The sequence below is a fragment of the Penaeus monodon genome, chromosome 4 (genome assembly GCF_015228065.2).
Source record: "Penaeus monodon isolate SGIC_2016 chromosome 4, NSTDA_Pmon_1, whole genome shotgun sequence".
Classification (NCBI taxonomy): Eukaryota; Metazoa; Arthropoda; class Malacostraca; order Decapoda; family Penaeidae; genus Penaeus; species Penaeus monodon.
The window spans coordinates 1,975,577-2,003,076 of NC_051389.1; the positions used below are offsets into that span (position 1 = coordinate 1,975,577).

The 27,500-nt window shown below is 41.8% G+C and overlaps 2 protein-coding genes across 5 annotated transcripts in view; both read left to right on the forward strand.

The window, feature by feature from the left end:
* LOC119568143 overlaps window positions 1-6,114 on the forward strand; it is a 20,970-nt gene extending 14,856 nt beyond the window's left edge. Inside the window, exons 15-18 of the mRNA XM_037916546.1 lie at window positions 1-39; window positions 648-813; window positions 1,229-1,383; window positions 1,568-6,114. The exon at window positions 1-39 is cut by the window's left edge and continues 496 nt beyond it. Coding sequence (XP_037772474.1) covers window positions 1-39; window positions 648-813; window positions 1,229-1,383; window positions 1,568-5,576 — 4,369 coding nt within the window. The 3' untranslated portion in view covers window positions 5,577-6,114. The remainder of the gene's footprint in view (window positions 40-647; window positions 814-1,228; window positions 1,384-1,567) is intronic.
* A 6,057-nt stretch (window positions 6,115-12,171) lies between these two features.
* Window positions 12,172-27,500, forward strand: part of LOC119568151 (proline dehydrogenase 1, mitochondrial-like) — a 55,557-nt gene continuing 40,228 nt past the window's right edge. The window contains exons 1-2 of one of the 4 annotated variants that reach the window (XM_037916558.1): window positions 12,172-12,531; window positions 26,661-26,869. In XM_037916558.1, coding sequence (XP_037772486.1) covers window positions 12,199-12,531; window positions 26,661-26,869 — 542 coding nt within the window. In that variant the 5' untranslated portion in view covers window positions 12,172-12,198. The other 3 variants (XM_037916567.1, XM_037916574.1, XM_037916583.1) reach the window with 3 other exon arrangements.

Sequence of the window (27,500 nt, forward strand, 5' to 3'; positions counted from 1 at the left end):
TAGTCTCTTCTTAATTACGGCTCACGACGAACTTGGCAAGTAAGTCTTGCTAACAATTGATTCGCTGAGGTTATGATACTTCAGTTTTAGGTGGATGATCTGTGTGGGATTTTTTTTTTAATGATGTGTGAAGTTTATGTGGTAGATAGTTTCCATGGAATTCAGTTTTCAGGTGTCTAATATTGATAGTGGCTTCATTATTCTGTGTTTACCCTTGCTTTCAAAGAACTGAAGTTCAGTATAAATGAAGAATTACCTTTTTAGACAATGAATAACTGATAATAAATAATTTGAATAACTCGTTTCTGCTCAACATGTGATATAAGGGCTAAGCATACTAAACAGGATTCATTATGACAAATGTTGAAACAGCATGGATAACATGAAAAGTCAGTTTTGCTTTGCGACATCTTTCATTGTTATTTATCCTTTTGTATCTGTATCTCCTGGCATTTTAACTTACCATATCCATATCCAGCATATCTCAATTATTTGTTTTTCCTCTTTGTCATGATTACTTTTTTTTTTTAGGTATATAGGCTCACTGGCATTTTAACTTATTATATGATCACATCATAGCTCTTTGCCTTTCTCTTTTGTTATAATGATTTTTTTTTTTTTTTTTTTTTTTTTTTTTCTTTTTTAAGGCATTCTTGGTGCTGTTCAGATGATGGTGTGTTCTTGCTCTACTGCTTAGACATTTTAATTGAGGAGCTGAATCGACCAATTGAAGGCCAACAGAGGCAGCTTCTTCACCATGCGCTTGAACAAGTATCCTTCTGCCTTTATTCCCATCCTTCAAAGAAGTCAAAGGTAAGCATCTCAGCAAATGTCTTTGGCTGAAAATTCTGAATATGAGGCATTAGTCAGTCACTACTGTTAAGGATATTTATGCAAGGATTAGCATATTGTTTGAATGGTTGGATATAGTCTGGATTCAGTGTACTGTCTCTTCATTCACTTTCTGTGCATCTGCTCAGGGGAGTTTCTTTTTGCTTTGTGTATTTTCACAAGACTACACTATAACCAGTGAATTACAGTACTATCTTATTTTGTTACTTTTGCTTTGAATCAAATGCTTATAAGCATACTACATGAATATAGTCACTTATATAGCAGCTGATATGAATAGTGAAATAGTGTTTTGTGGAAGAAGAAAATTGAAAATGATTATAATTTTTAGAATTATTTGTTATTTTTTCATTGCTTATTTTTTTTGTATCCCCAGCACAAACATCTTCGTGACCATGGAGTTCCTCAGATCGCCCTGTGTTGGGAGCGAGCGCTTCAGATGTATCAGTATTATGTTCCAAAGGAGTTGCCAACTTTCCAGTCGTCACAGATACCATCCATAACTGATGACGTGGCAGCATTGTTTAAAAGGTCCTATATCATGCTCTTTTGTTTTTGGTTGCATAGTTTTGTTACTGCTAATTGTTCTCTAATATGTTGATTGTATAAAATGGTTGATTGTTTGGTAAAAAAGAAATAAGTAACTAAAAAATTTGATAATAATATTTCTGCATTTTTCCCAAAGCTAATGTCAGCTTTTCTCTTACACCAACAGAATTATTGCTCTTCTTCCCGATGAAGACAAACCGGAGAACCAGACGGAAGCTGTTGAAGCCTACATTTGTGGGGGCAGCCAGGAGTGTAATTTTGTTCCCTTCAAACCATCCACAGACATTATTGATTGCTACTATTTGCTAGGGGATTATTACTTTAAGAACAAAGAGTGGACAAACGCCATTAAATATTACAAGCTGGATGTCTCCATTAATGTGGATCGACTGGACTCCTGGGCACCGCTGGGTTTGGCCATGAAAGCCATGCTGGAAACACAGCTAAATTCCTGTGAAGTGATTCAAGATGAGGAGGAATTTTTCTCTTTGGCGCAACAAGCTGTCCAGTGTTTGAAGCAAGCTCTGAAACTAGATGAGTACCACACGAATCTTTGGGTTGAATTTGGTGGCCTGGTGTACATGGTCCATTCGCATGCTTCTAGGCTTCTGAAACAAGACCTGAATCCAGATATCAGTCTCGAGACCTTTGAAATGCTGGAGAAACTAAAGGGAGACATGCTGACTGAAGCCGAGAGATGCTTCACTCAGGCTTTGGATATACAGGAGGAAGGATGGGATGACGATAGCTTACCAGACGAAAGATGGCTGCACTGTTACATGTTGGGTAAAATATCCGAAAAGCAAGGGAAGCCACCGCAGGCAATATTGCAGAAGTATCTCGAGGCAAGCAAACATCTCCATCAAATCCAAGCCAAGTATCCAGTGAAGATTAATTACAACAGCCCCCAAGAATATTCTGTGGAAGCCCTAGAAATGTACTACCGTGCTCATGCGTACATGCTGAAGTACTTACTACAGAGAGAAGGTAAGCCTGTAGATGAGGGCGTAATTAAGTATTTCATAAAGGTTTTGGACGAGCTGGCAAGTGGGCCATTTGCCATATGCCAGGAAAAGAAGAAGTCCAGTGACGACGTGAATGTGACTGTGGCTGAGGGAGAAGCAGGGCAGGACAAGGCCAGGGAGGCGGCAGCCACGGAGGCGCCCGAGAGGGAGGGAGAGTCGCGGAAGAGGCCCTTAGAGGAAGATGGTGCCGCTACTGAGCCTCCTGCCAAGAAAATTCAAGCTAGCCAAGAATCTGAGGAAGTGAGATCTGTCATAAAGGAAGTGGTCAATGATATAATTAGCGATGCTGCGGCGAAGTCGGACGATGCCAAAAAGGAAGGCGAAAGCAAGAGAGAAGGGGCAGCGACGGCGGAAGACGGAAAAGAGGAGAGCAAAGGGGCATCGGAGAAAAAGGAAAGTGAAGATGGCGAGGTCAAGGCAGCGAAACCGAAGGACATGAAAGAAAGTGATGATGAAATCCTTGTGGTTGAAGAGAAGGTGATTGAGAAGAAGGACCATCTGACGGTCATATCTCGATGCCTGGCTGCACTAAAACTGTGCCTTTCAAGATTCCCTCAGCACTACAAGGCTCTTTACCGCCTGGCTCAGTATTACCACACATCAAAATTCCACAAAGACTCAGGCCGAGCGCGCAATTATTTACTTGGCTGCGAGTTTTGGCAGAGGGTCGGGTACATGCCCGTGAATGGGTTATTCAACGAACGCAAAGTGTGGATCCAGCAGCCAAAGAACTCCAACCTATTCCACGGGATTTGGCGCATCCCCAACGACGAGGTGGATCGGCCCGGGAGCTTTGCGGCGCACATGTACCGGTGTGTGTCCATTACCCTTGATATCTTACCCCAGATGAAAGATTTCTTCACCATTCTGGAGATAGCTCTTGCCTTGAAGAATTCGCCGGATAAAGATAAGAAGTACTTGAGAGACAACGAGCGCGAGCTTCTCTCGGAACACGCAACCCAGGTGGGGTTACAAGCCATGAAAGACAAGTACAAAGTGTTATTCCAAGGAGCCTCGCCTGTGCACGGAAATCGGCGCATGGCCTTCCTCCTAGATGTCTATCGTGCTTACAAGCAAATAAGCAAGCACCTACAGGGTTCAGAACCTCACTTGGCTAAGATGCTTTCAGAGGCGTATGTCGCATATAGAGGGTTGAAAGCGGATGGCCGAGCAAACATATTGCGGGAGGCGGAGTCGTTCTGCAACAGGAACCAGTACCTGCAGCACCGCGTCCCGACAACAGCAGCGGCGGGGCAGGCCAGCAGAGGAGATGCCGGAGGGTCAGCCTTGATCTCGCGAAGAGGCCGTCCGCCCGGAACGGGGCGTGGACGAGGGAGAGGCCGCGGGTCCTTCTACGCTTCGCGGCAGTCTGGCGACCTGCTGGCCGTTCAACAAGCATACAAGATCTACGAAAGTTTAATTCACGCCCAGACGCTGCTGAACAACAAGGATCTCGATCGGGCTTCGGCGTATAATTACCAGAAACAGCTGGAACATTACCAGACTCAGTTACTGAAGTATTTACATATACCAAGTGTATCTCAGTATTTCCAAGCCTCCTTACAGGGACTAGGGACTGCGGCAGCCAAATTACCGCCCCCGCCAAAAGGCGCAGAAACCGCTGTTGCTGCAGCTTCCACTGCTTCTGCAGCCCGTGCTGCAGTGCCAGGAGCCGCTCGAGGGCAGACGTCAGGCACCGCAGCTGCAGCCCAGTTACTTCCCACGCTCAAAGAGCGAGCGAGTCAGCCCTCTCAGCCTGGAGCGTCGAAGCCTTCTCTGAGTGCTTTGGCTCAGAGGTCTCACGCTCACGGCATATCCATCACCTCCGTTTCAGCTGCAAAACAGTCCACGTCTCCAGGAAAGTTACTCAAGCCAAATATGTCGGTAACAGTTAGTCCAGCCAAGGCCGCTTGTCCGCCAGCCTTGCAGGGTCGAGGTGATATATCGGTTGTGTCTGTTTCTCGGCCACAGAGCAACAACAGGACAACCACAACCACCACATCCGCGAGGGTTTCGGGCAGTGGAACAGTTACAGTAACGCAGTCGTCAACGGACAGCAGATCGATTACCACCACTATTAATACAAAGTCAATCACCACCACATCAGTCGGGTCTGTGCCGAAACTTCCAGCTGGCACCACGCTTACAAGACCTGGTGACTCCACGCCCCCCAAAGGCTCGGCACCACGTCCGCAGTTGCAAGCACAGGCTCGTCCTGTCAAGAACGTGTCAGATGTTCTTGACAGTTTGCCAGGATCAATGAGGAAAATGGCCGCGGAAATTCTTAGTAACAGCGGAACCTCAGTGACCCGCGCAACAGTACCAACCGGGACACAGATTCGCACCTCTCCTGACAAGACAAACAGGCCGAGTGTAGCCAAAGAAACGACAATAACTCCAGCTCCTCGCGTCAAGAGTCAAGGGCGGGCTCCGGGTCCCCAGACGAAAAATCCGTCGTCATTCCTAGGAGCGTACCAGGCATCCCTTGGCATCGCAGGAGGCAAAATGAGCGGGGCAGCCAGAGCGGCCGCAAGTACCGCGACGCCGAGTTCTGTTATGCTGGAGTCTGCGAGACGCGCCCAGCCCACGCAGGCGGCCGCCAAAACCCGTATTACGCAGCTGAATTCTTCGCAGTTAATGCATCTGGCGTACGGAGGAGCAGGGCGAGGCGCTGCTTCAGATAACATCTCTGAACTGATAAGGGAAATAGCAAAGAATCAGCAACCAGTCGGGGGCCATGCACGAACTCAGGCAGTCACTGTCCAGAGAGCACAAGGCGTCGCTCTCCAGCGTCCTCCTCAAAACTTACCAACCCAGAGGCCTCCGCAGTCAAGACCCCACCCACAGGCCAGACCAGCTCCTCCTCAGGCTAGACCAGCTCCTCCTCAGGCTAGACCAGCTCCTCCTCAAGCTAGACCAGCTCCTCCTCAGGCTAGACCAGCTCCTCCTCAGGCCAGACCAGCTCCTCCTCAAGCCAGACCAGCTCCTCCTCAAGCCAGACCAGCTCCTCCTCAAGCCAGACCAGCTCCTCAAGTTCGACCGCCCCCGCCCAAGCAACTGCAGAAACCTAGCCCACCGAAGCCCACGCAGTTTAAACCCGGCCAGGGAGGAGCAGCGGCCGGCTCGGACGATATCATAACGTTAGATTAACTGTTTAAAAATTGTCAGTAAAAACACACATATTAGGTAATTGAATAGGTTCTCCTAGGTGCAAAAGACGGTGATTTGTATATAAGATTAGCTTCTGAATTTGGTCTTGAATTAGACTTTCCATTTATGAATTAAGACATACAAAACTGCCATATCAGAAGAACTTTGCGTAATAATTAATCGATTGTGATGGCTTGTATGTAAGCCCAACACCCAGTGAATAATAAAAGTAATAATAAGTGAAAGATCGTATTCTGTGACCTCAAATTGCAATATCTCACCTTGAAATTAACAGCTAAAGAGGAATAGATAGGAGTGCTTCTGTGGGAGTATTAATTTTTCCCATTATTTTTAGTAGATTTCATTGTAAACTGTTTATCATAGGATGGTAACAGTTCAGTTACTTTACTGATATTTTCTACCTATAAATTGTTCGACTTAAAATACTACAAAATCAGATTGTAGCAAATCTTTCACAAAAGGTGACATGACACCGCAGGAATCCACAGTGACTGACAATAAATACTATTGATGTTTGTATTGATGTTTTTTTTACGGTATTCACACACAATTGCCTAATAAAGGAAAAAGAAAAAGATAAGATGGTAGCAAATCTTTCACAAAAGGTGACATGATCCAGCAGGAATCTACAGCCACTGGCAGTAAATATCATTATTGATGTTTGTATTGATATTTGTTACGTTATTCATACAGAATTGCCTAAAGTTGTTCCTCACCTTCAAGACTGAGTAGGTCGGAGACCGTATTAGTTGCCAGGTTACAGACTTCAGTTTTGTCTAAATTGTATGTGAATGGTAGTGTTTAGTTGAAGATGAGGCGCATGGCGAAATGTGCGTGTGCGTCTGTGCGTTCTTTGTAAAGTGTGTGTTTGTTTGTGACTGCGTACACGATACGAGACAGTATTTTAAATACATTAGTCTCTTCGTTGCTGTGTGTGTGTGGGGGGGGGGGTACGTGCGTGCGTGTGTGCCAACTACACACATACATAATATGTTACGACATACTATTCGATTTTATGTTTTCGAAAAAAAGTAAAACGTTGCCATAAATCAAGATGTACTTGAATATATTTTGACTGAATCCCTGTATAAAGACTTATTGTTTATAATTTCATTGAAGCCGTTTTCAGGATGTTTTGGTGGAACATGGTTCATATTATAACAGTTTTTACTGCCGATTGCTAAAACGTTTTCAAAGACTTCATCTTTCCTAAATAACCATTCCATGTTAAGAGACCAATTTGATTCTGGGCCATTAGTAGATTATGAATATTTATGAGACAATATATTTAGTTCAATATTTTTTCGCATCCGCCTACTTGCACAAGCGTTGACACGATCTATGCCTTTGATTTATGGTCATAGCATTATATTGCAATATCACATTACACATTTAGGACATGCCTTAATCACACCTTAAATAAGATTAAATAACAAGTTCTTAATACCGCAAGCTAGGTAAGTTACGTGGCTTAAAGCATGTGGCACTGAGGTGTAATGCGCAAGTGTTCACTGTTTTTTTCCGTTGCACAATCTGCCTTTAACTTTCTTCTACACTCACTTTTTAGCCGGCCTGCTTATATAGTCTACATCAAAGCCTAATACTCATTGTCATTAGATCGCAGATGTCGTATATTAATTTTCCTGTGTCTGTCGGTCATAATGCTTAATGCTACCGTTTACAGATCGGCCAAATTCTACCATGTCAAAATATTATATGATAACATGGTTTTTCGTAAGCTGAATGGCTGAATTAGCTTGGCAGTCGTGTGAAAAGTTAAGTAAGCTTATTTGCCACTCTGGCTATCTGCTCAGGCGTGGGCAATCGTGATTACAGAGTTTTACATATATTCGACGTAGGACAGCATTCTGTGATAACTGTAGCTATACATGGTAAGAATGAAAATATAAGTCGTACATTATGCAAAAGAATATCAAGTTGATATACTTTTGCCACTGTGTGAAGAGGGGACATTGAAACCCGTAGAGTTCAGCCGGGGACCTACACCCAATTATTAAAAGTACTTGGTTACCTCATGTCAGGAAAGGAAGGTAGGTATTGCTTCAGTGCCCAGGTCTACGTTGTGATCTGTAAACAAAAGCTAAATCAATGGTACTGTCTTATGTAATGGCAGATAACATAAACCTTTCATAGACTTTTCACTGACTTCTTTGTTATATTTGAAAACCACAGAATAATATGGAGTAGAGGCGTAACCTTTGTAAGCAGATAGATTAAAAGCTATCTAATGTATTAGGTAACTCTTATATACATAAGTCGTATTACAGGAATAGGAATGTGTGTCATAACGTAAACGCGCCTCTTTATAGTCTTCATAAAAGAACTCTAATACCCAATTATTGAACGGTTCTTTCCCCGCAATTATATAAAAAAATCAACCATACTAGCATCAGCTTAAGGGACTTCATCGCAATAAACATATTCCAAGAACAGGCGTCTTCGAGAACAGTTTCCGGTGACGTCAGATAGTGAAGTGTGCGTGTGGCCATGGAAATAATAGATACATAATACCTATAACGCCCCACCCAGCAAACGATTCTATTATACAATATTTTTTCCCCTAACATCACTATAAGGAACTTCATTGCTACAACTTCCATAACATCAAACTCCAAGAACAGGCGTCTTCGAGAGCAGTTTTCGGTGACGTCAGATAGCGAAGTGTGCGTGTGGCCATGGGAATAATACGAACATAGAATATCTCAAACACCCCAATCATCAAACGGTTCTATTCTACTTTAGGGGACTTCATCGCTACATAACCATCAGATTCCAAGAAAAGGTGTCCTCCAAAGCAGTTTTCGGTGACGTCACATTGTGAAGTGTCCGTGTGGCCCTGGGAATAATACATATATAACATCTCTAACACCCCAGTCATCAAACGGTTCTATTATACAATAAAAATAAATCCATACATTAGAGGACTTCATCGCTACAACTTCCTTAAACATCAGATTTCAAGAACAGGCGTCTTCGAGAGCAGTTTTCGGTGACGTCAAGCTCGGGATCAATCAGAACTAACCTCTCTACCGTCCCCCGTCTTCCACCGCAGCCAGGAACCACGCTCTCGCCACTGTGCTTCCAAGGATACCAACATTACCTGATGACTTCTATGCGGTTCGCCGTACTCACTCCTTGTGAGCACCTCTTAGATATCCAATTAGGTGTGCAATTCGTCGTGGTGGCGTTAAATGATGGAGGGAAAGTATTCAGTCATCAGCTTCACGTACTGGAGGTTTTGGAATAGTCTGTCCTCGAGTCTGTTGGACTCACTTGCGAGCACCAATTATGTTTCCATTCGGCCAGCGAGGCTACTTGGCTTAAATCATTATTCTACTGCACTAACAGGCGCCAACCTGATTATTTTAGAACGGCCAGTTCCATGGCGCAAGTAATGTATATATCTATCTATCTATCTATCTATCTATCTATATTATATATATATATACATATATATAATACACACACACACACACACACACACACACACACACACACACACACACACACACACACACAATATATATATATATATATATATATATATATATATATATATATATATAATGTTCATACACACGTATGCATGTCTACATGTATGTGTGTGCATTTATATATATATATATATATATATATATATATATATATATATATATATATATAGATAGATAGATAGATAGATATAGATATATAGATATATACACACACATACACACATATATATGTGTGTGTGTTTAAACATACATATGTATATATATATATGTATATATATATATATATATATATATATATATATATATACATATATACATATATATAAGTATGCATATTTCGACATATGATTTACAGACTCGCAAGGTGCCATGTCAAGAGCAGAAGCAGGAGCGTTTGCCAAACTCTTATCAAACAACGATGCCCGGTGTGATCTCAGCGTCATCCTTGGCTCTCGTCCAGTCCGCCGGGATTTCCTCGTCATCTTCGTAACAGGGCTGACGTTTGGACATATATCTTCTGTTGAGTCACATTATATATATGTGTGTGTGTGCGTTGGTGTATATATGTACTATGTTCTCAAAAGCTGTTTTCGGGAATTCTTTTAATCTATTATAATATGATAAATATGACAAGATATAGGCTACGACACTACGGCATGGACGCGCTTATGCAAGGCCTTCCTTTTTCTATATTCTATCCTTATCTAACCTTTCCTCCTACGTGTATAATTCACAACCCCCAAGAATCATTACAGAAGTGACCTAAAGCAGACTGTAGTGCAACTGTTGTGATCAATAGTAGCTGCTCGTTATTACGGCGCGTGGTCGAGATCCTGCAAACGGGTAATGCGTATGGATTTCACACTGAGGGTGTCGGCAACTCGGCTGGTGCACATGTATAAGGCATGTAACTCTTAGTACAAGGGAGGAAATCGAAGCTTGGTTCATTCAGGGATTTCATTTATAGGAAAACGGGCGTATCTCTTTTCGGTCTGACTGCGCAATTTTTTATTTCCTGCACAGTTCCAGTGTTTGTGTTGTTTTTTTTTATAGGTAATGTGAATTAATCTCTATTAAGACGTATACTACCATTAAATTATATAAAAGAATACCATTCCTAGAAATAAACATAGCTCTGCTGAGTCACCGTCTGTATGACTAGCCTTAGTTAGGCTATTGTTGCCATCAGGATTTAAAAAAAAGTCAGTGCAAACCCATTCATGACAAACCCAATTACCGCTGTAGAGAAGCACAACAGACACTATTGTCATTTTACCTTTTAATAATCGCACAACAGCACTGCATTTCTCATCATCAAAGACCGTGCCACGCTAACATCAATACTGCCTCTCCTCACTATATAACGCCACAGTTCATTAAGTCAGACAATAGCTACATTTCATCCACAGTTCAGTCGACCGCAAAGTAGTATCGATATAAACAACATACAGTATAATATTACTGAGAAACAAGGTCAGCTTATTACTTATTCAAATGCGAAGCTAAAAATGGCTTGAGGCACTGATATCAAGGCAAGAAGGTTAAACCAAGAATTCATAGCACGTATTTACAATTGCTTATTCCTCGTGAGCGCTGGCCTGTTCATTAATCACGAGCAAGCATTAATAAAACACTTGGCACTTAAAAAACGGTTTTCCAACAATAGTAATTACCTTTACACCGGTTACAAGCATGCACTGCACTGCACTATCATCTAACAGGCAATGTACGCGTCTTGTCCTGTCGAAATATTTTATAATGTACTTGAATCCTACTTCAGAAATCCGTTTCATTGACGCAATGTCCAGCACCTTTGCATATTTATTTCTTGATTTTATATCAGTAGTAAGCTCTGAATACCTCCTTCGTTAAGTTTGCAATTGCTACCAATAATACCTGAATGTTTATTAATAATAATTTATAAATTCATAGAAAAATATGGCTCTGAATAGAACAGTCATTATTTTGAAATCAAAGTGTTGAGAAGCGTAATTCATTTTTCAACATTTACTCAGAAAAGTTCTCATGACCCCTGGTAATGACTGACGTCCAGAAATAATGTATTATACAAAAAAATGTTCTGCGATATGTTTTCTCTGTATACATAAGCACGCATGCACGATAATGTTAAATATAACACGCGTGAGGAGTAATCCAATGCTATAAAATGCTTCATGCTCAACCTAAGGGATGGTCTTACTGGGTAAACTTCTCGTGCAAATATACCTCAGGAACAAAAGTTTTTTTTCCTCGTATTTTATGCCAGACGTCATCAACACTTGCCGTGAGATCCGGTTAAGTGATTGTCACGACCTCAGTTTGTATTAACAGTAATCTATACCGTGACGTCTAATGTGACAGTCTCCTCGTGAATGTGAACTGGTATACAGAATGGTAAATTTATGCATTATAATGGTTGGTTTTGTCCTCTGAATATTTAGACATTTTGAAAAGGATTAGAAGTTGTCTCCATGGAAAATTTTGCTGTCACAGATTGTTCTGCTGCTGGTTATCTCCTACATCTGGTTACGTAGGATCTGTACCTAGTGTTTTTTTTCTATTTATTTTCAAAATAATACTAGCAGTCTTATATAACATTTTGAATTTTACGTAACCGGCGTTTATCACGAAAAAAGATACTTTACTGTAATTATTTTCTTTTATATCTATGGTACAATCTCGACCTTGGATATTAATCTCGCTGCCTGCCATTCATTATCGGTGCCATCAATGGAGGAATGCCATGTCTGTGGGAGAAATGGCGACTGAATGCGCACACGTCCCCCTCCACGAGCTTCCGCGCCGGAGGCTGGTGTCCCTCACGTCACGGCCTCGCGATCAATACCCGGCGTCCGCGCATGTCACGTCGCAGGCACTGGAAACCCGGCCCAAAGCACCATTGTCTTACGAGGCACATTGGCGTGGCGTTGGGCGCTTCGAACCTGTCTCGTTTTGGACGGCCCGTCTGCTCGCTGGCACGCCTCCTGCCGCGGCCAATCCGCGGGCGCAGAGGGTGTGACGTTCGCGGTGACGTCACACACACACCGTCACATGTGGAGGAGCACGAACGATGCGTCAGTTAAGTAATGGCTCCCGTGTTGATCGCGTCGCTGCCTCGTTCTCTCGCAACCTGTGTTAGATATGGTCAGGGGAAAAGTAAAATATGCTGGAGTCTGAGCAGCAGGCCCGTCGGTGCCCTGGGCATCCGTTACAAGTCAACGCCGGCAGCGGCCTCGTTGGTGAACGAGAACGCTGCCGTGGACACTGCCTCCCAAGATGACAAAGATAAGGACCCCCTCGACCTGACCTTCTGTGATTACCGAAACGCCTTTAAGAGCAAGACGAATTCCGAATTGTTGCGAGCGATGTTGGTCTTCCACTTGTGCAGCATACAGCCCCTGGTCGATAACAATGCGAAGGTTCGTGCCTGTCCCTCGTGTGGGCTCCTGCGGACGACGCGAACTTCTACATGTCACATTACTGTAGCGATGACCCCAGGCGATCTCTCAGTGCCGGTGCCACCCCACCAGTGGAGCCCCGAAACCTGACCTGACCTCACCCTTTAACAGGCCAGGCCGCCACCTAGTAAGATGGGATAAGATTGTCACATTTTTCATGATCTAAAAAAGCATGGGTTGAGTTGTTTACCAGTTGTTCAAAATCACCTGTTTTATCAGTTATCGTATTTCTAAAAAAACAAAAACAAAACAAAAAAGGGAAAGAATAATATCAGATATATAAAAAAGAAATACTTTTAAACAACTGAACCCGACAAGCTTTGATCACTCGAATCTCTTAATTAAAAGTAAGCGTAGGTTAAATTATAGGGAAAAACACTGAAAGAGGTAAGTGATTGTTGTTCAGGGCTGTTCCACGCCTCCCAGTATCACCATCACACCTGATTTCGGCCAACGAGCGTTTCAGACGTCGTCGGGCACGTAATGTGACATAGCGAAGTTTGCAGCGCCCCAGTGGTTCTCTGCCCTTGCCTTTACTAACCCTTGTTCATCCACAGCTAAAAAAAGACAGCCATGGTATCTCCCTTTCTCACATTAGGTATGAACCAGCTGTCTCCACTTCATCTAGCAGGAGACAGGACCCTTCGAGGCTGACTATGAACGTAACGTCCACCTTTTCTTGCTTCCTGTATATACTGTTCCTAGTTTTCAGACTAATGTGTGTCTTATCTTGAACTTGAAGACAAAATTCAGAGGGATAATTGTATTAATGAATTTACCTGTAGCTAATTGCCTGTCCAGTTATACATCTAAGTTAATAATGCTATGTTTTTGAGGGAAAACATTTGAATAAAAACACTTTCACGTAATAAGATATAATCAGGATGTTTATATTTGTATGATGCTTAACCTTCTCCAACCCTACAGATGGAGAGGTCTGCTGTGATGTGTGTCCATATTCAATAACCATTCTTTATTTCAGGGAATGTAAGAGTAAGCTGTTTTTTTGTGTAGATGCATTCAGAATGGAGTGTTGTAGCTAACATCACAGAATTAAAATTTTGTTAGAATCTTCTAATATAAAATCTTCATGTACATAGGCATATACACAGATAAATAGAAATACATATACATACATATATACATATATACATGCATACATATATACATGCATACATATATACATGCATACATATATACATGCATACATAGATATGTACACACACACACACACACACACACACACACACACACACACACACACACACACACACACAACACACACACACAATAAATATATATATGTATATATATGTATATATACATATAAATATATATACATATATATACACATAAATATATATACATATATATATACATATATATACATATATATACATACACATGTGTATATACACATACATCATATATACATACTACATCACTATATACATACACATACAGCTCATATACAACATAATACATACACATACATGCATACATATACATACATACATACATGCATACATATACATACATACATATACACACACATACATGCACACATATACACGCACACGCATGCATACATACATATACACGCACTCGCATACATACATGCACATATACGCACACGCATACATATATACTCATACACGCACACGCATACATACATACATATACACGCACTCGCATACATACATACATATACACGCACTCGCATACATACATACATATACACGCGCACGCATACACACATATACATGTACACACATACATATGCATACAATGCATATGCATCATATGCATATTTATGTGTGGGGAAAGAGAGGGGAAGAGAGATAGAGAAAATGCGAGAATGGAAGGGGTAGATTTGAAGAATAAAAACATACATACACTTACACACATACATATACATACATATGTATACATTTACATATATTTACACATACATACATACATACACTTACATATGCTTTAATATGCATACATACATACATGTACTTATGCATACATACATACTCATACATATTCATACATACGCATACCTATGCATACATATATATACATACACACATACATATACGTGTATATATATATACATATGCATACATAAGCATACATATATATTCATACATAAAGATACATATGGATACTCAAACATACCTTTACACATGTGTACATAAAAAACAAATGCGCTCATACATACACGTACACATAGACACATACACATGTGTGCACATACGCATTCGCCTACACTTATACTTACACATATACACATACTCGCATACACACACCCACATACTCGCATACGCACTCGTTCGCGCACATATGCAAACACACTCACTCACTCACATACACATACACATATGCATTCATACATACATGCAAACACACTCATGTACACACATACATACATGTATTATGCACATATATCTATGTGTGTCTCTATGTATCTACATTACACATACACTCCTTTCCCTCTCCCTCTGCCTCTTATGTTACAGGAAAAGGAGAGAGTGAGAAAAGGCTGGATCTGTTCGTGATGTATATATGAGGGTATGCGGATTTCTCAGATCAACTGCTTTTATTAAATATTTTGTTAATTTAAGCTTTCGCCTATAACGTCAGCATCGACATCACGTTAATGCACAATAGTCATGAGATAGAATGCATTAACGTGGTTCTATCGATGATCATGTTACAGATGAAGGTTTAAATTGACAAAACATTTTATAAACGTATTGTCGGGAATATAGCCTCACACTCATACCTTCACATTAACAATATATAGTAACTAAATCATTTTACAGCGTACAGTAACTAGATCAGTTTACGATGCACAGTGATTGGATTTACTGACGATGTATATACATATACGATATATAGTGATTCCGTGATAACGAGGTCGAACTGATGCTATGCTATCGATTTTCCTTCCGTTTGGCCCACGCGCGAGAAGGCGAAGTGAGCCGCCGTACAGGCCACTAACCTGTCCTGCAGCAGCTATCTGTTCCTGGAGTACCCAGGGAGTTTCTTGCAGTGAGATTCGGTCGCGGGGATCTTTATATTTTAGTGCGTACTATTTATAACCTTGAGTGGTTTCTTGGGGATTGATTTGGTGTTGCTCTTGTCAAGAGGGTATATTTTTTAACCGTTCTGCGTGATTTGCTAATAGTTTATATATTGAAGATTTTTTTTTAAATCCAGGTAAAGAAACGGTAAAGCCTCTTCCAATGTTTAAGAATGTACACTTAACAAGCCAAGGCATATGTATATGTATGTATTCTAGTCCATCTATTTCGTTATTGGATTCTTGTTCCGGGCATATTGCCAGTGCCTGATTCAGACGGCGCCGAGACCCCCCATGTTCGCTTTTCAGAAAGACAAACGAAATATGTATATGTATATATGCATATATGTATATATATATATATTGTATATATGTATATATGTATAGTGATATATTAGTATTAGTAGTATATATATTAGTATATATGTATATATGTATATTATATGTATATATGTATATTATATGTATATATGTATATTATATGTATATATGTATATTATATGTATATATGTATATTATATGTATATATGTATATTATATTTATATATGCATATTATATTTATATATGTATATTATATGTATATATGTATATTATATGTATATATGTATATTATGTATGTATATATGTATATTATGTATGTATATATGTATATGTATATATATGTATATATATATATGTATATATATATATATATATATATATATATGTATATATATATTTTCTGTTCCTATTAGGCCATTTCCTAATAGCACACACGTACACGTATACACACACACACGTTCAGCCATGCATGCACAGTGTATTTCTAATCATACGTATTTAAAATCGGTAAACATTCCACACGCCTTTATAAAAACAAAATCGCTTGCGCTGTAATATTCAACAAGCCCCTGGTCGTATTCAAAACGTCATTATCTATAACTTTTGAAGCATTCCACGGCCTTGTAGTATTGAAAACATAAGGCACACTTGTTCTGTAACGTAACCGTGGCGTAAAGGTCATTGTGTCTCTCGTTAATGGCCAGAGACCGTCACTGGCTTGGGGAGGCGCAAGGCATTTTTCCTTGAGACTCTCGGAAATGAAACCAAAATTCGACCCGTTTTCGACACTCCGGCCGCGCTAGACTCCACAGCTTATCTGGTACTTGCTTCCTTGTCTGCGATGGGAGTTTGCACCGGTAGGGCTTCGCGAAAATAGGGACGCTAACGAATAGAAAGGGAAAAATGACTAAAACTACGACCAAAAAGATGGGTCCAATAGTTATTTCGATATCTCTTGTATAAGATATGAAATAAGGTGATGGATGTTTTTTTTTCTAACGGCAGTGTTAAAGGAATAATGTCAGTAAAGTAAGGTTCCTGGATTTAGCCGTAAAGAAAGAAAGAAAGTGGTTTCGCACCGGAAATAGTCACCTACACGCGAGAGTATGGAGGCCGAGAAATTCTCTGGCAGCCGACGGCACATCGCAACCCCGAGCCATATAAACTGGTTACAACTAGTTCACCAGTGCCTATAGAGGGGCGGAAGGGAGAGGAGGGGAACGGAGGGGAAGGGAGGGAGGGAAGACTCACGGCGGCCAAACCATACGACCCTCTCCGTGATCCCGTATTCTCGGCCAGCCAGTTCTTGCCGTTCTCTCCCCCACGTGGTGGCAAGTGGCCATCCCTTTCACATGCTGCTCAATTTCCCGCGTGTGCTGCTTTCTTTTGTTTCGTTAGTTTATGAATGTTTTTTTTTCTCGATTCCGTGTTTGTGGCTTGGGATGTAGGCCTACGTCTTCCCTCGAGGAGGAGGTAGCGTTTTCAAGTTATAAACCTTAGGGGGGGATGTTATGTACAAAATACGTCATTTTCGAAAGACTATTGAGTTCGTGTCTTCCCTTTTATCAATCTTTTACTTCGTTAACTCATTTATTTATGCTTATTTACTAGTTTTTGTGGCAGCGACAGAATTTTCCTTGTACACTTTTCTAGAAATCTAAAGCGATTGCAGTTGGAATGCTTTGCTCCTTACTACGTGTTTAGTGACCTACCTCCGGTTTATAAAAAGTACAGTACCCTTTCCCTACCCCTCCTTTGACCCTCTGCCAGACTCTACTTCCGACTTGCACGAGAGGGAGGAACGTCAAGGCTTAAACCCCTGAACAGAGAGGCGGATGTGCGCCAAGGAACATGACTAACGAATTCGTATTCTTGTGATTTTCATCGAGAAAGTTTGTTTTGAGGTGTTGCTGTTATTATGTTTTGTTGAAAGGGGTATCTTCATATCGCTGATTTGTATTTCTGAGGAATAATATAGGAGAGAGAGAGAGAGAGAGAGAGAGAGAGAGAGAGAGAGAGAGAGAGAGAGAGAGAGAGAGAGAGAGAGAGAGAGAGAATGAGAATTATGATTATAATTATAATTATAATTTTCCTCAGCTTCGCTGTGTTTTGAAAAGCATGGAGATTGGAGTAATTTTTTTAAAAAGCTTTCTCCGACCGTCACTATTAACGCAGTCATGGTAGATTTACTAGACAAAATATATGATCATGCTATATATAACGCTACATACGAGCACCACTGAATACATACGTTTTTGCATGACAGCTCTTCCAAAATATACTTTAAAAAATATGCCACTAGAAAGAGTTGAGCCCGTATTTCTAGACGCCCCCCCCCCCAACCCCACCCCAAGGCAAGGACTCTCGAAGCCCCAGAAACTAAGTGGAATTTGTGACACGATGTACATACATACATACATACATACATACATACATACACCCGTCAGCGTAACGTGCGAACAGGTTAAAGTATCTTTATTTTTTTCTTTTTTTTGTGAATAACGGCTGTGAAGTAAGATTGTGTAAACTTTATTTTGAAGATTGTGTGTGTAAATCGTGGAATAGTTGGTTATCTTTTAGGTGTATTGTTAAGGGCGTTGTGAGAAAAGGAGAAAAGTGGCAAATAATTTTTAATGTAAAAGGTAAGGCTTCCAAATGGACAAGCCGAGGATGTTGAATTACGGTTTTATATTATTTTAGGTTTGATCTCTTGTGAGGGAGGAAAAAGTCCTCTCTCTCTCTCTCTCTCTCTCTCTCTCTCTCTCTCTCTCTCTCTCTCTCTCTCTCTCTCTCTCTCTCTCTCTCTCTCACTCTCATCTCTCTCTCTCTCTCTCTCTCTCTCTCTCTCTCTCTCTCTCACCTCTCACTCTCCCACTCTCCTCACTCTCTCACTCTCTCACTCTCCCACTCTCTCACTCTCTCACTCTCACTCTCACTCTCACTCTCTCATAGGCCTACAGACGCACTATACACAAATATAGATTACACAATACTATAGGGCGCATATATATATATAAAAAACAGGGTCAGAATCTTCCGTGCTCTCCGGCCCTTCCGTCGAAACCAAATTAGTTTCAAGTCTTATCGATCTCTGTCTTATTTAGGAGTAAATTCGTAATAGAGGAGAGATTTTCCACACGCGATGTTCTGGCGCAGATCAAGCGACTGTTGTGTGAACTCCGCCCGCGAACAGACATTTTTGTTCATTTACTGTGTTTTTTTTTTCTTCTTAAATTCTCGAGATTTTAGTTTATTTAGAGCTGCGTCGGATGGAGTGAGAGAGTGAGAGAGAGAGAGAGAGAGAGAGAGAGAGAGAGAGAGAGAGAGAGAGAGAGAGAGAGAGAGAGAGAGAGAGAGAGAGAGAGAGAGGAGAGAGAGAGAGAGGGAGAGAAAGAAAGAAAGAAAAAAAAAGAGAAAAAATATGGAAACAATGAAAGTGGCGAGAGACAAGACATTATCGTGTTCATCAATATATCCAAAATATTTATTTTTCTTCAGAGATTAGAATTTGCCTGTGTAGAGCGATGTCGAATGGAGAGAAACGAGAAAAAACGAAAAGGGAACAAAGTATTATCGGCGAGAGAGGAGTGTCCCCCGCGCGTTCGAGTTTCGCAGCAAAAGAACTGTACCAGAAATAGTAGACTCGTGGTGCTGGCTCAAGACAACACGCACGTGCCGCGAACACACACACACACACACACACACACACACACACACACACACACACACACACACACACACACACACACACACACACACACACACACACACTCCCACTCTTTCGTTCTCTCACTCTCACTCTCATGCTCTCATACTCTCATACTCTCATTCGCACTCTCTCTCTCACCCTTATACTCTCATTCGCACTCTCTCTCTCTCTCACCCTCATACTGTCTTTCATCCTCATACTCTCTCTCACTCTCATACTCTCTCGAAAAATCTCAATCATTCTGGTTTTCATTCTCATTCTCGCATAGTCACGCTCTTACTCACATTCTCTCATACTCATCCTCTGACACACACACACTTCACACATTCTCAAAAGTGCGCGCGCTCACACGTACAAACACACACACACACACACACACACACACACACACACACACACACACACACACACCACACACACACACACACACACACACACCTCTCCACATACTCCCATCATCACTCTCACTCCCTCCCACTCCCACCCCCACTCCCACCCCCACCCCCACCCCCCACCCCCACCCCCACTCCCACTCCACTCCCACTCCCACTCCCATTATCAAACTCAACGTCACTCTCACTCTCGCCCTCATCCTTACCTTCATACAAACATGTCTAAGTATGAGTGCGGGAGTATAGAGGATGTCACCCCCCCCTCGGATATATGTCATATTCAAATGTTTGACTTGGTCTGTAGCTAATCCCAACCGCGCACCACCGTACACCTGTGCTAGAGGGACAGATGTTGGGTTTGTCCTGTACGTGTAATTAGCCAGGTCATAAACTCCACTGACCTTCGCAGCGCCCTAGTTTTGGAAAACCTGATCGTAACTACCTTTTCATAGGGTTTCAGTGCATGCGGAGATTGGTTTAGGGTTGTTCAGGTTTACTTTTTTTTCTGCTGTATTGGTACATGGTTCTTTAAATGTTTCTGATGCTGATGTAGGACGGAGCGGGAGGAATATGAGAGAGCGCGAAGTTAACTGTAATTGTATACTTGTTTGTATGTGGTTTCTGTGTATGTGAATGTTTTGAAAGTTCCTCCTTCAAATGTAATTAAGGTTTGGAATGTGAAAACGATTTTGTAGCAGCCAAACCTATTTTCGGGGTATGATCTAACGTTACAGATTCTTAGGAAAAGATCTTCACGTTGATTCGAAGGGTCTTTAAGAACACGTTCGTCCTTTCATTATGGTGACTTTTCTCAACGCTACATTTTACATTTACCGGGGGAGTTAATGCACAAATATATAAACTCCACATTTGTTCTTGCCAGGAATGCAACCTGCCTCTCTCAGCTGGCCTGTGATTGGCTGGTCAGATCGGGAAATTATTTACCTCGGACTTTCTTCTGGTTTCTCTGTGTACAATCTCGAAGGTCTGTTACGTCTTGTCCCTGCAGACGTCAACAGTAAATTTATATATAGGTGTGTTTTTTTTAAGACCTTCATCCGTATCCGACTCAATGCCAAATTGCTTGAACCTTCTCGCATGGCATTCGGAATGCGAGTTTTATAGAGCATAAATATTTAAGAATGTCAGCTTAAAATAGAGCAAGTCTTCGATGAAAGTGCAGTTCAAATATATATTTTTTAATTGCAATACAAAAAATTACTTTGACCGTCTTGCATTAAGGAGTTTTTCATGTAACGGTAAAATATATAAATAAAAAAATAACATGGAAGAGGTCCTCCGCCCGTCAGGTACCTAAATAACTCTGGTGTTCGATATTGCTTCATAATTTAGCATTTCCGTGACCTACTTAGGGAGTAGGGATGCTCATGAAGGTCTGTTGTGATTTTGTGGCCACTCCTCTCCTTTCATTTATCACACTACGTTTCGTCCTTGTTTATTCCTTTCCCCGCGTTCCTGTCTTTGTTCATTCGTTTATTTTACTCGCCGTTCGTACCTCGCAGTTAGGGTACACGAAAAAGGACTCCCGGTTTAAAAGACGGTGAAAATGGAGCCGTCTTTACGCTGTGATCGATGCTGCGTTTTGTGTCTCGGCCAATCCCACTCGTTATTCACGCCTGTGCCAATCAACAAATCGAGTACTGGCGAGAGAATAAGCAATTGATGTATCGGACACGTAAACTTAATTCCACCTCCCAAGAACCCTGTGTTGATGATTAATTTTTACGACTTCCCAGTAACGTTGATGGGGAATCAAACGTGAAGTTGGAGCGGGAGATGCGCAGAGTCGATATGTTTAAACTCATTTAAGAGAAATTTAGAGTACGGTCAATACAGATGCGCGAAAATAAGTCAGGCTCGCAATGATTTGTACACTGCAGCAGTACGAGGACTCGAGTGACGATACTGGCTGCAGAAATATACCAAGGGGGAAGGTTTCACGGTCCTAGGAGGTGAAGAAGGTTTCATGGTCTGAGAAGGTAGAAGTAGAAGGTGGGCGGTTTGCGTGTTACGCCTCGTGGGTCCGTATCTGGCATGTGACTACCACGCAGCCGCTGTCGCACTGCGCAACCTGATTCAAAAGGAATAAACAGAGGGTTATATCAGCACCAGGGGGTTCATTTGGCCGGATGGTGGGTAGCATGAGTTGTCAGAAGATTCCTAGAGCTTTTTTTCTCTCTCTCTCTCGGTCAATAAAGCCGGGGGTTTAATGCGTATCGGATAGAGGTCGGGAGGCATGTGTAGAGCGGGTTTGGAGGGAAACAGCCGAGGCGGTTCTCGTTTTGTTGCCTTCTGCTTCAGCCTCAAGGGAATTTCATTGCTTTCTAGGAGATTGTCTTACGCGAAGGTTCATTTAGTCGTGTAGGTGGTGGTTTTATGACTAGCGACTCGTCCTTGAATTGATTTTATTTGAATACGCTTTGTCGTGACCAAGGTTATGTATCGACACAATAATGTCAAGCTATATTTTTGTTTCTATATTGATTTTATTAATGTTGTTTTCTTGTTCTATCTATCGCTTATTTCGCTGCGACTTTTTCAGTCCTTTTCGATTGATAGTAGAGGTAGTTCCTTGAATTATAGACCTGGAGACATAAAGTAATTATAGGCCTACCATCTTTCTAGTGATCTTTATCAAAAGGTCTTCGATTGTATAACTTGCTATTGATTTTTTCCTCTTTTTTGTTTTTAAATATGACCAATAGAATCTGATCCCCTCTTTTTTCGTTCTCTTGTCGACGATGCCAGTCATCCTAAAATCCCAATTTCAAATTCATATTTCGAGGCTCAAAACTTTCAGATCGACTTCGAGCAATTTATTCTTGTATAAGTTCACCCCCGTTCTCTCTCTTCCGCCCTTCGTTATCGAGTTTTCTTCCGTTTCTTGATCATCTCCATTCTCTCTTCGGATTACTTTTCGTCACTTTGGAAATGGATGGCTTTGGGGAAAAAAAATCGATGAGACGGATTTCATGCAGGAAATCCGGAGGTATCCGTATCGATTTAACGTTTGTATACTTTGGGGAGAAAAACTGAATGTCATTTTATGTAGAAAGTCCACACTGATTTAATTATTTTGACACCTTAATGTGATTTAGTATTCTTGTAGCGATGCAAGGTACGGAACACAGAACACGCGTCTCATGTGAGGCTGACTTTGTGAAGGCGAAGAGAAAGTGGAAAAATCCAGCAGAACTTAAGCTGATGGGTCGCTGTTGTTGTTGTTTTCTCTTTCTGTTATTTTTCTTCTCGTTGATATTTTATTTTATTTTTTCCTTCGGGTTAAATGTGTTCTGTGAATCTTTGGTGGTTAGTTGCGGCCGGTTCTGGCGAGGGATTGTGCGCGGTTGTAGTTAGTGGTTGTGGAGCGTCCGTGATTGTAAAGGACGCTTGTTGTAGGTTTGTGGTAACGCTACACATATCTGTCCTTTGGTGCTTGTCAAGGAGAAACAAGTAGGAAATGTTGCGTCGCTCCCAGCTCGCTTTCTTGTAGCCTAGCTATGACTCCGGGGTGGACTAACCTTGGTGTAAATTTACATCGTTTGTTGGATAACTTATTTTTTGTTTTCGTCACGCACATGCAAACACATGGAGAAAAAACACAAATGCACAAACCCTCATATTTATTATTAGACGCACAACCATACTCACATTGCATAATGCAGCAGATCGAACGGCAGCTTCGAGAAATACGGAGTAGCCATCCCGGTGGCCATGTTGGAAGGCCGCTGCTATGTCGTGGCTGGTTCGTTCGTTCCCTGCCTCCATTTCCTCCTTTTTTTTACAGAACAGTCAAAGGCAGGAAGTAATTTTCAGCCTCGACTTCCCAGTACGAAATTTGCGACGGAGCGCGGTAACAAGCAGCATTCCAGTGTGCCGATTGTGGGTTTCAGAAACCTTGGCTCGGGAACAGTAATTATCTGCAGTCCGTATAGACGCCTGTCGATTAGTGGTTCTCTATTTGTAATATATATATGTGTGTGTGTGTGTGTGTGTGTGTGTGTGTGTGTGTGTGTGTGTGTGTGTGTGTGTGTGTGTTGTTGTGTGTGTGTGTGTGTGTGTGTGTGTGTGTGTGTGTGTGTGTGTGTGTGTGTGTGTGTGTGTGTGTGTGTGTGTGTGTGTGTAGGATAATTTTTTATACGTTTCTCTGTTTGTAATGTATTTGTAGGATATTTATGTGCGTATGTTTCTCTGTTTATAATGTACATATAGGTTATTTACATATGTATGTCAGGTCCCTTCCTTCCTCCTGGTTCGAACCAGCCTTGTTGAATTCGGTGCCGAATAGGTGCAGCAACACGATAGCTTTTCGTCTGGGAATACACACGGCAGTTTACCATAATTGTATTGCCACAACTCACGCACTTGGCTAGTATTGTTATATATCGTGTATATACATTATGAATAGATATGCATGTTAATAATAGGTGTATGTACGGACTGTATATGACGAGCTGTTTGGGCTTTTTCCTTCGAAATGAGGTCTCGCGTGAACAGGACCGCCTTGGATGTGGCGTTGTCACGCAGAAGGCGCAGTTGCCTGGCGATCGAGGGTGCATTTGTACGCCGGCTCCCTCTCGCCCCTCCCCCATTTCCTCCCCTCACCTCTCCTCCTGTCTTCTCCTTTCTTCTCCTCAGCCCTCCCTCCCTCCCTCCCTCCCTCCCTCCCTCCCTCCCTCCCACCTCTTCCTCTTACTCCTCTTTTTCTTCCTTTTTCTCTTCTTCCTTTTCCTCCTCTTCCTCTTCCTCTTCCTCTTCCTCTTCCTCTTCCTCTTCCTCTTCCTCTTCCTCTTCCTCTTCCTCTTCCTCTTCCTCCCTCCTCCTCTTCCTCCTCCTCTATGTCTCTCCTCCTCCTCCTCCTCCTCCTCTATGTCTCTCCCCTCCTCCTCCTCCTCTATGTCTCTCCTCCCCTCCTCCTCCTCCTCTATGTCTCTCCTCTTACTCTTCCTTCTCCTCCCCCTTTCCTTTCCGTCTATTTATCACTTCCTCCCTCTGTCTCTTTGTATCATCGCTCTCTCTCTTTGTCTGTCTCCGTCTCTCTTTTCCTCCCTTTCCCCTTTCCCTTCCCTTCCCTTCCCTTCCCTTCCCTTCCCTTCCTTCCTTCCCTTCCCTTCCCTTCCCTTCCCTTCCCTTCCCTTCCCCTCTCCCCTCTCCCCTCTTGCCTCTCCCCTCTCCGCCTTCTATATGTATATATGTATGATCATTACTGTCCTGTAATCATATAATTGCTGGCGGGGGCAGCGCTTGGGCCAAGGTTTCATCACGGCATTGCCCTGGACGACATGCCAATCCCTCTTCGACACGCACGCACAAACACACGCAAGCACACAAGCACGCGCAGGTTATATGTCTTGTATATGTGATATTAATGTCTATATTATGTATTAAATGCGTTTGATATACTGAATATATTTTATGATATATATATATATTATATATATATATTATATATATATATATGGATATACATGTATGTTTTATATGTATGCATATATAAACACGTGCGTGTGCGTGTGCGTGTGCGTGTGCGTGTGCGTGTGTGCGTGTGCGTGTGCGTGTGTGCGTGTGCGTGTGCGTGTGCGTGTGCGTGTGCGTGTGCGTGTGCGTGTGCGTGTGCGTGTGCGTGTGCGTGTGCGTGTGTGTGTGTGTGTAAAATATATTCATACACACATGCTCATACACATTATATATATTTTGTCGAGGAGTGAAGTCGACCGACTGCAATTGACTGAGTGACTGACCCCTTATCACCGTTGAATTCCATGCATCGCCACCCATATATCGTGTAGAAATCTCAAAATCCAAAATTGAGACATTAAGATTTTTTTAAAGGTCTGCTTCCAAGCTCACGAACACTTTTTTTATATTCTCTTCCTGAATTTAAAAAATCCTGTCGATTATATCAGCAGTTAACTTCCAAAGGCTTTCTCCTCTCGATTTCCTTTCTCTCTTTGTTACCTTTGACTTTACTAGTTATTTTTTTTACTCCCTCGCTTTTTACGTATATTTCAATTTGATAACGACATTTTTTCTTGTTTCAGAACACTGCCTAAATTTTAGAATTATCATTGCAATAGTTGTTCAGAAACTTTTATATAAATCAGACCAAAGGCTTCATCACACATTATACTTATGGTAAAATCTGTTACATAAATTTATTCTGAAATTTGATTACACGAGAGGAGTGAGCAGGAGTTACAGTTTAGTCTGTGAGCACTGATCATCATTAATGTATTCTTTTTATTAATTGATAATTGATTAATTGATTTTGTCTAGTTAGGAGGCATCGCTATCAGTGGGTTCACGGAATGGTAAGTTGATCATAAATCTGAACACTACATCGTATCAAACTGTTGCTGAATATAAACAAGGAGGTTGATGTTGCTCTCTCACCTGTGATCTCCACACCGAACACACCACATCACCCCATCAGAATAAAAAAAATACAAATAACAAAAACAATAACAAAGACACCAAAACCGAAAAAATGAAGGAACTCGGACATGAAAAGACACGCTAGGCAAATGATTTCGGAAAAAGACCCTGCGTCTGAGACCCCGTTCTTCCCGGCAGCTGATGAAACTGGGCCAGAAGGTGCTGGGGAAGCGCCTGTTCGCCGCCCTCATGAAGGCCACCTTCTACGGCCACTTCGTCGCCGGCGAGGACCAGATCAAGATCCAACCGACGCTGGAGAGGCTCAGGTCCTTCGGCGTCAAGAGCATTCTCGATTACTCGGTGGAGGAAGACATCAGCTCCGAAGACGCGGAGGAGCGAGAGATGGAGTGAGTACCTCTGTCGGGTTTTATAGACGTTATTATTTTTATTTATTTATTTATTTATTTATTTATTTATTCATCTTACTAGGGTGGTGGTTTAATTTTGCTGTACATTTGGTGTTTTGTTTTTGTTTTGTTTTAACCGAAGTAAGGGAAGGAATCTGTACTTTAGACGCATCTCTTTCCCAGTAGGTTGTAAAAAACGGCATTTTTGACTGCGCTTGTATTTGGCGTTGCGATTTTGTTTTCGTGCTGAGCTGACGTTGGTGAGTAGAGAGAGAGAAAAAAAACACCTTGGCAGTGTGTCCTATCGTCCAAATTTAATTACTGTGCAGATATTATTACTCGCGTTGTTCGGCATGTTATATCCGAAGGTGGTATCAGGTTCTGCCATTGGGGATTGTTAACGTTAGTCACACAAACCTCGCCAATTACTAACAGATTGGGGAATAATTAAGTAATGAAGCTCGAACGGCTGGTGATTACTTGTGCAACGAGGCAAAAATGTTGCGCCACTGATTGAATATCCGTGCTGACGAAACCCCCCCCCAAAAAAAAGAGAAAAAAAGAAAAACAAATTGAGGGAATAGTCTTGTATTACCTTCGCTTTTTTGCCTTTCCACTTAAATCCCTGAGT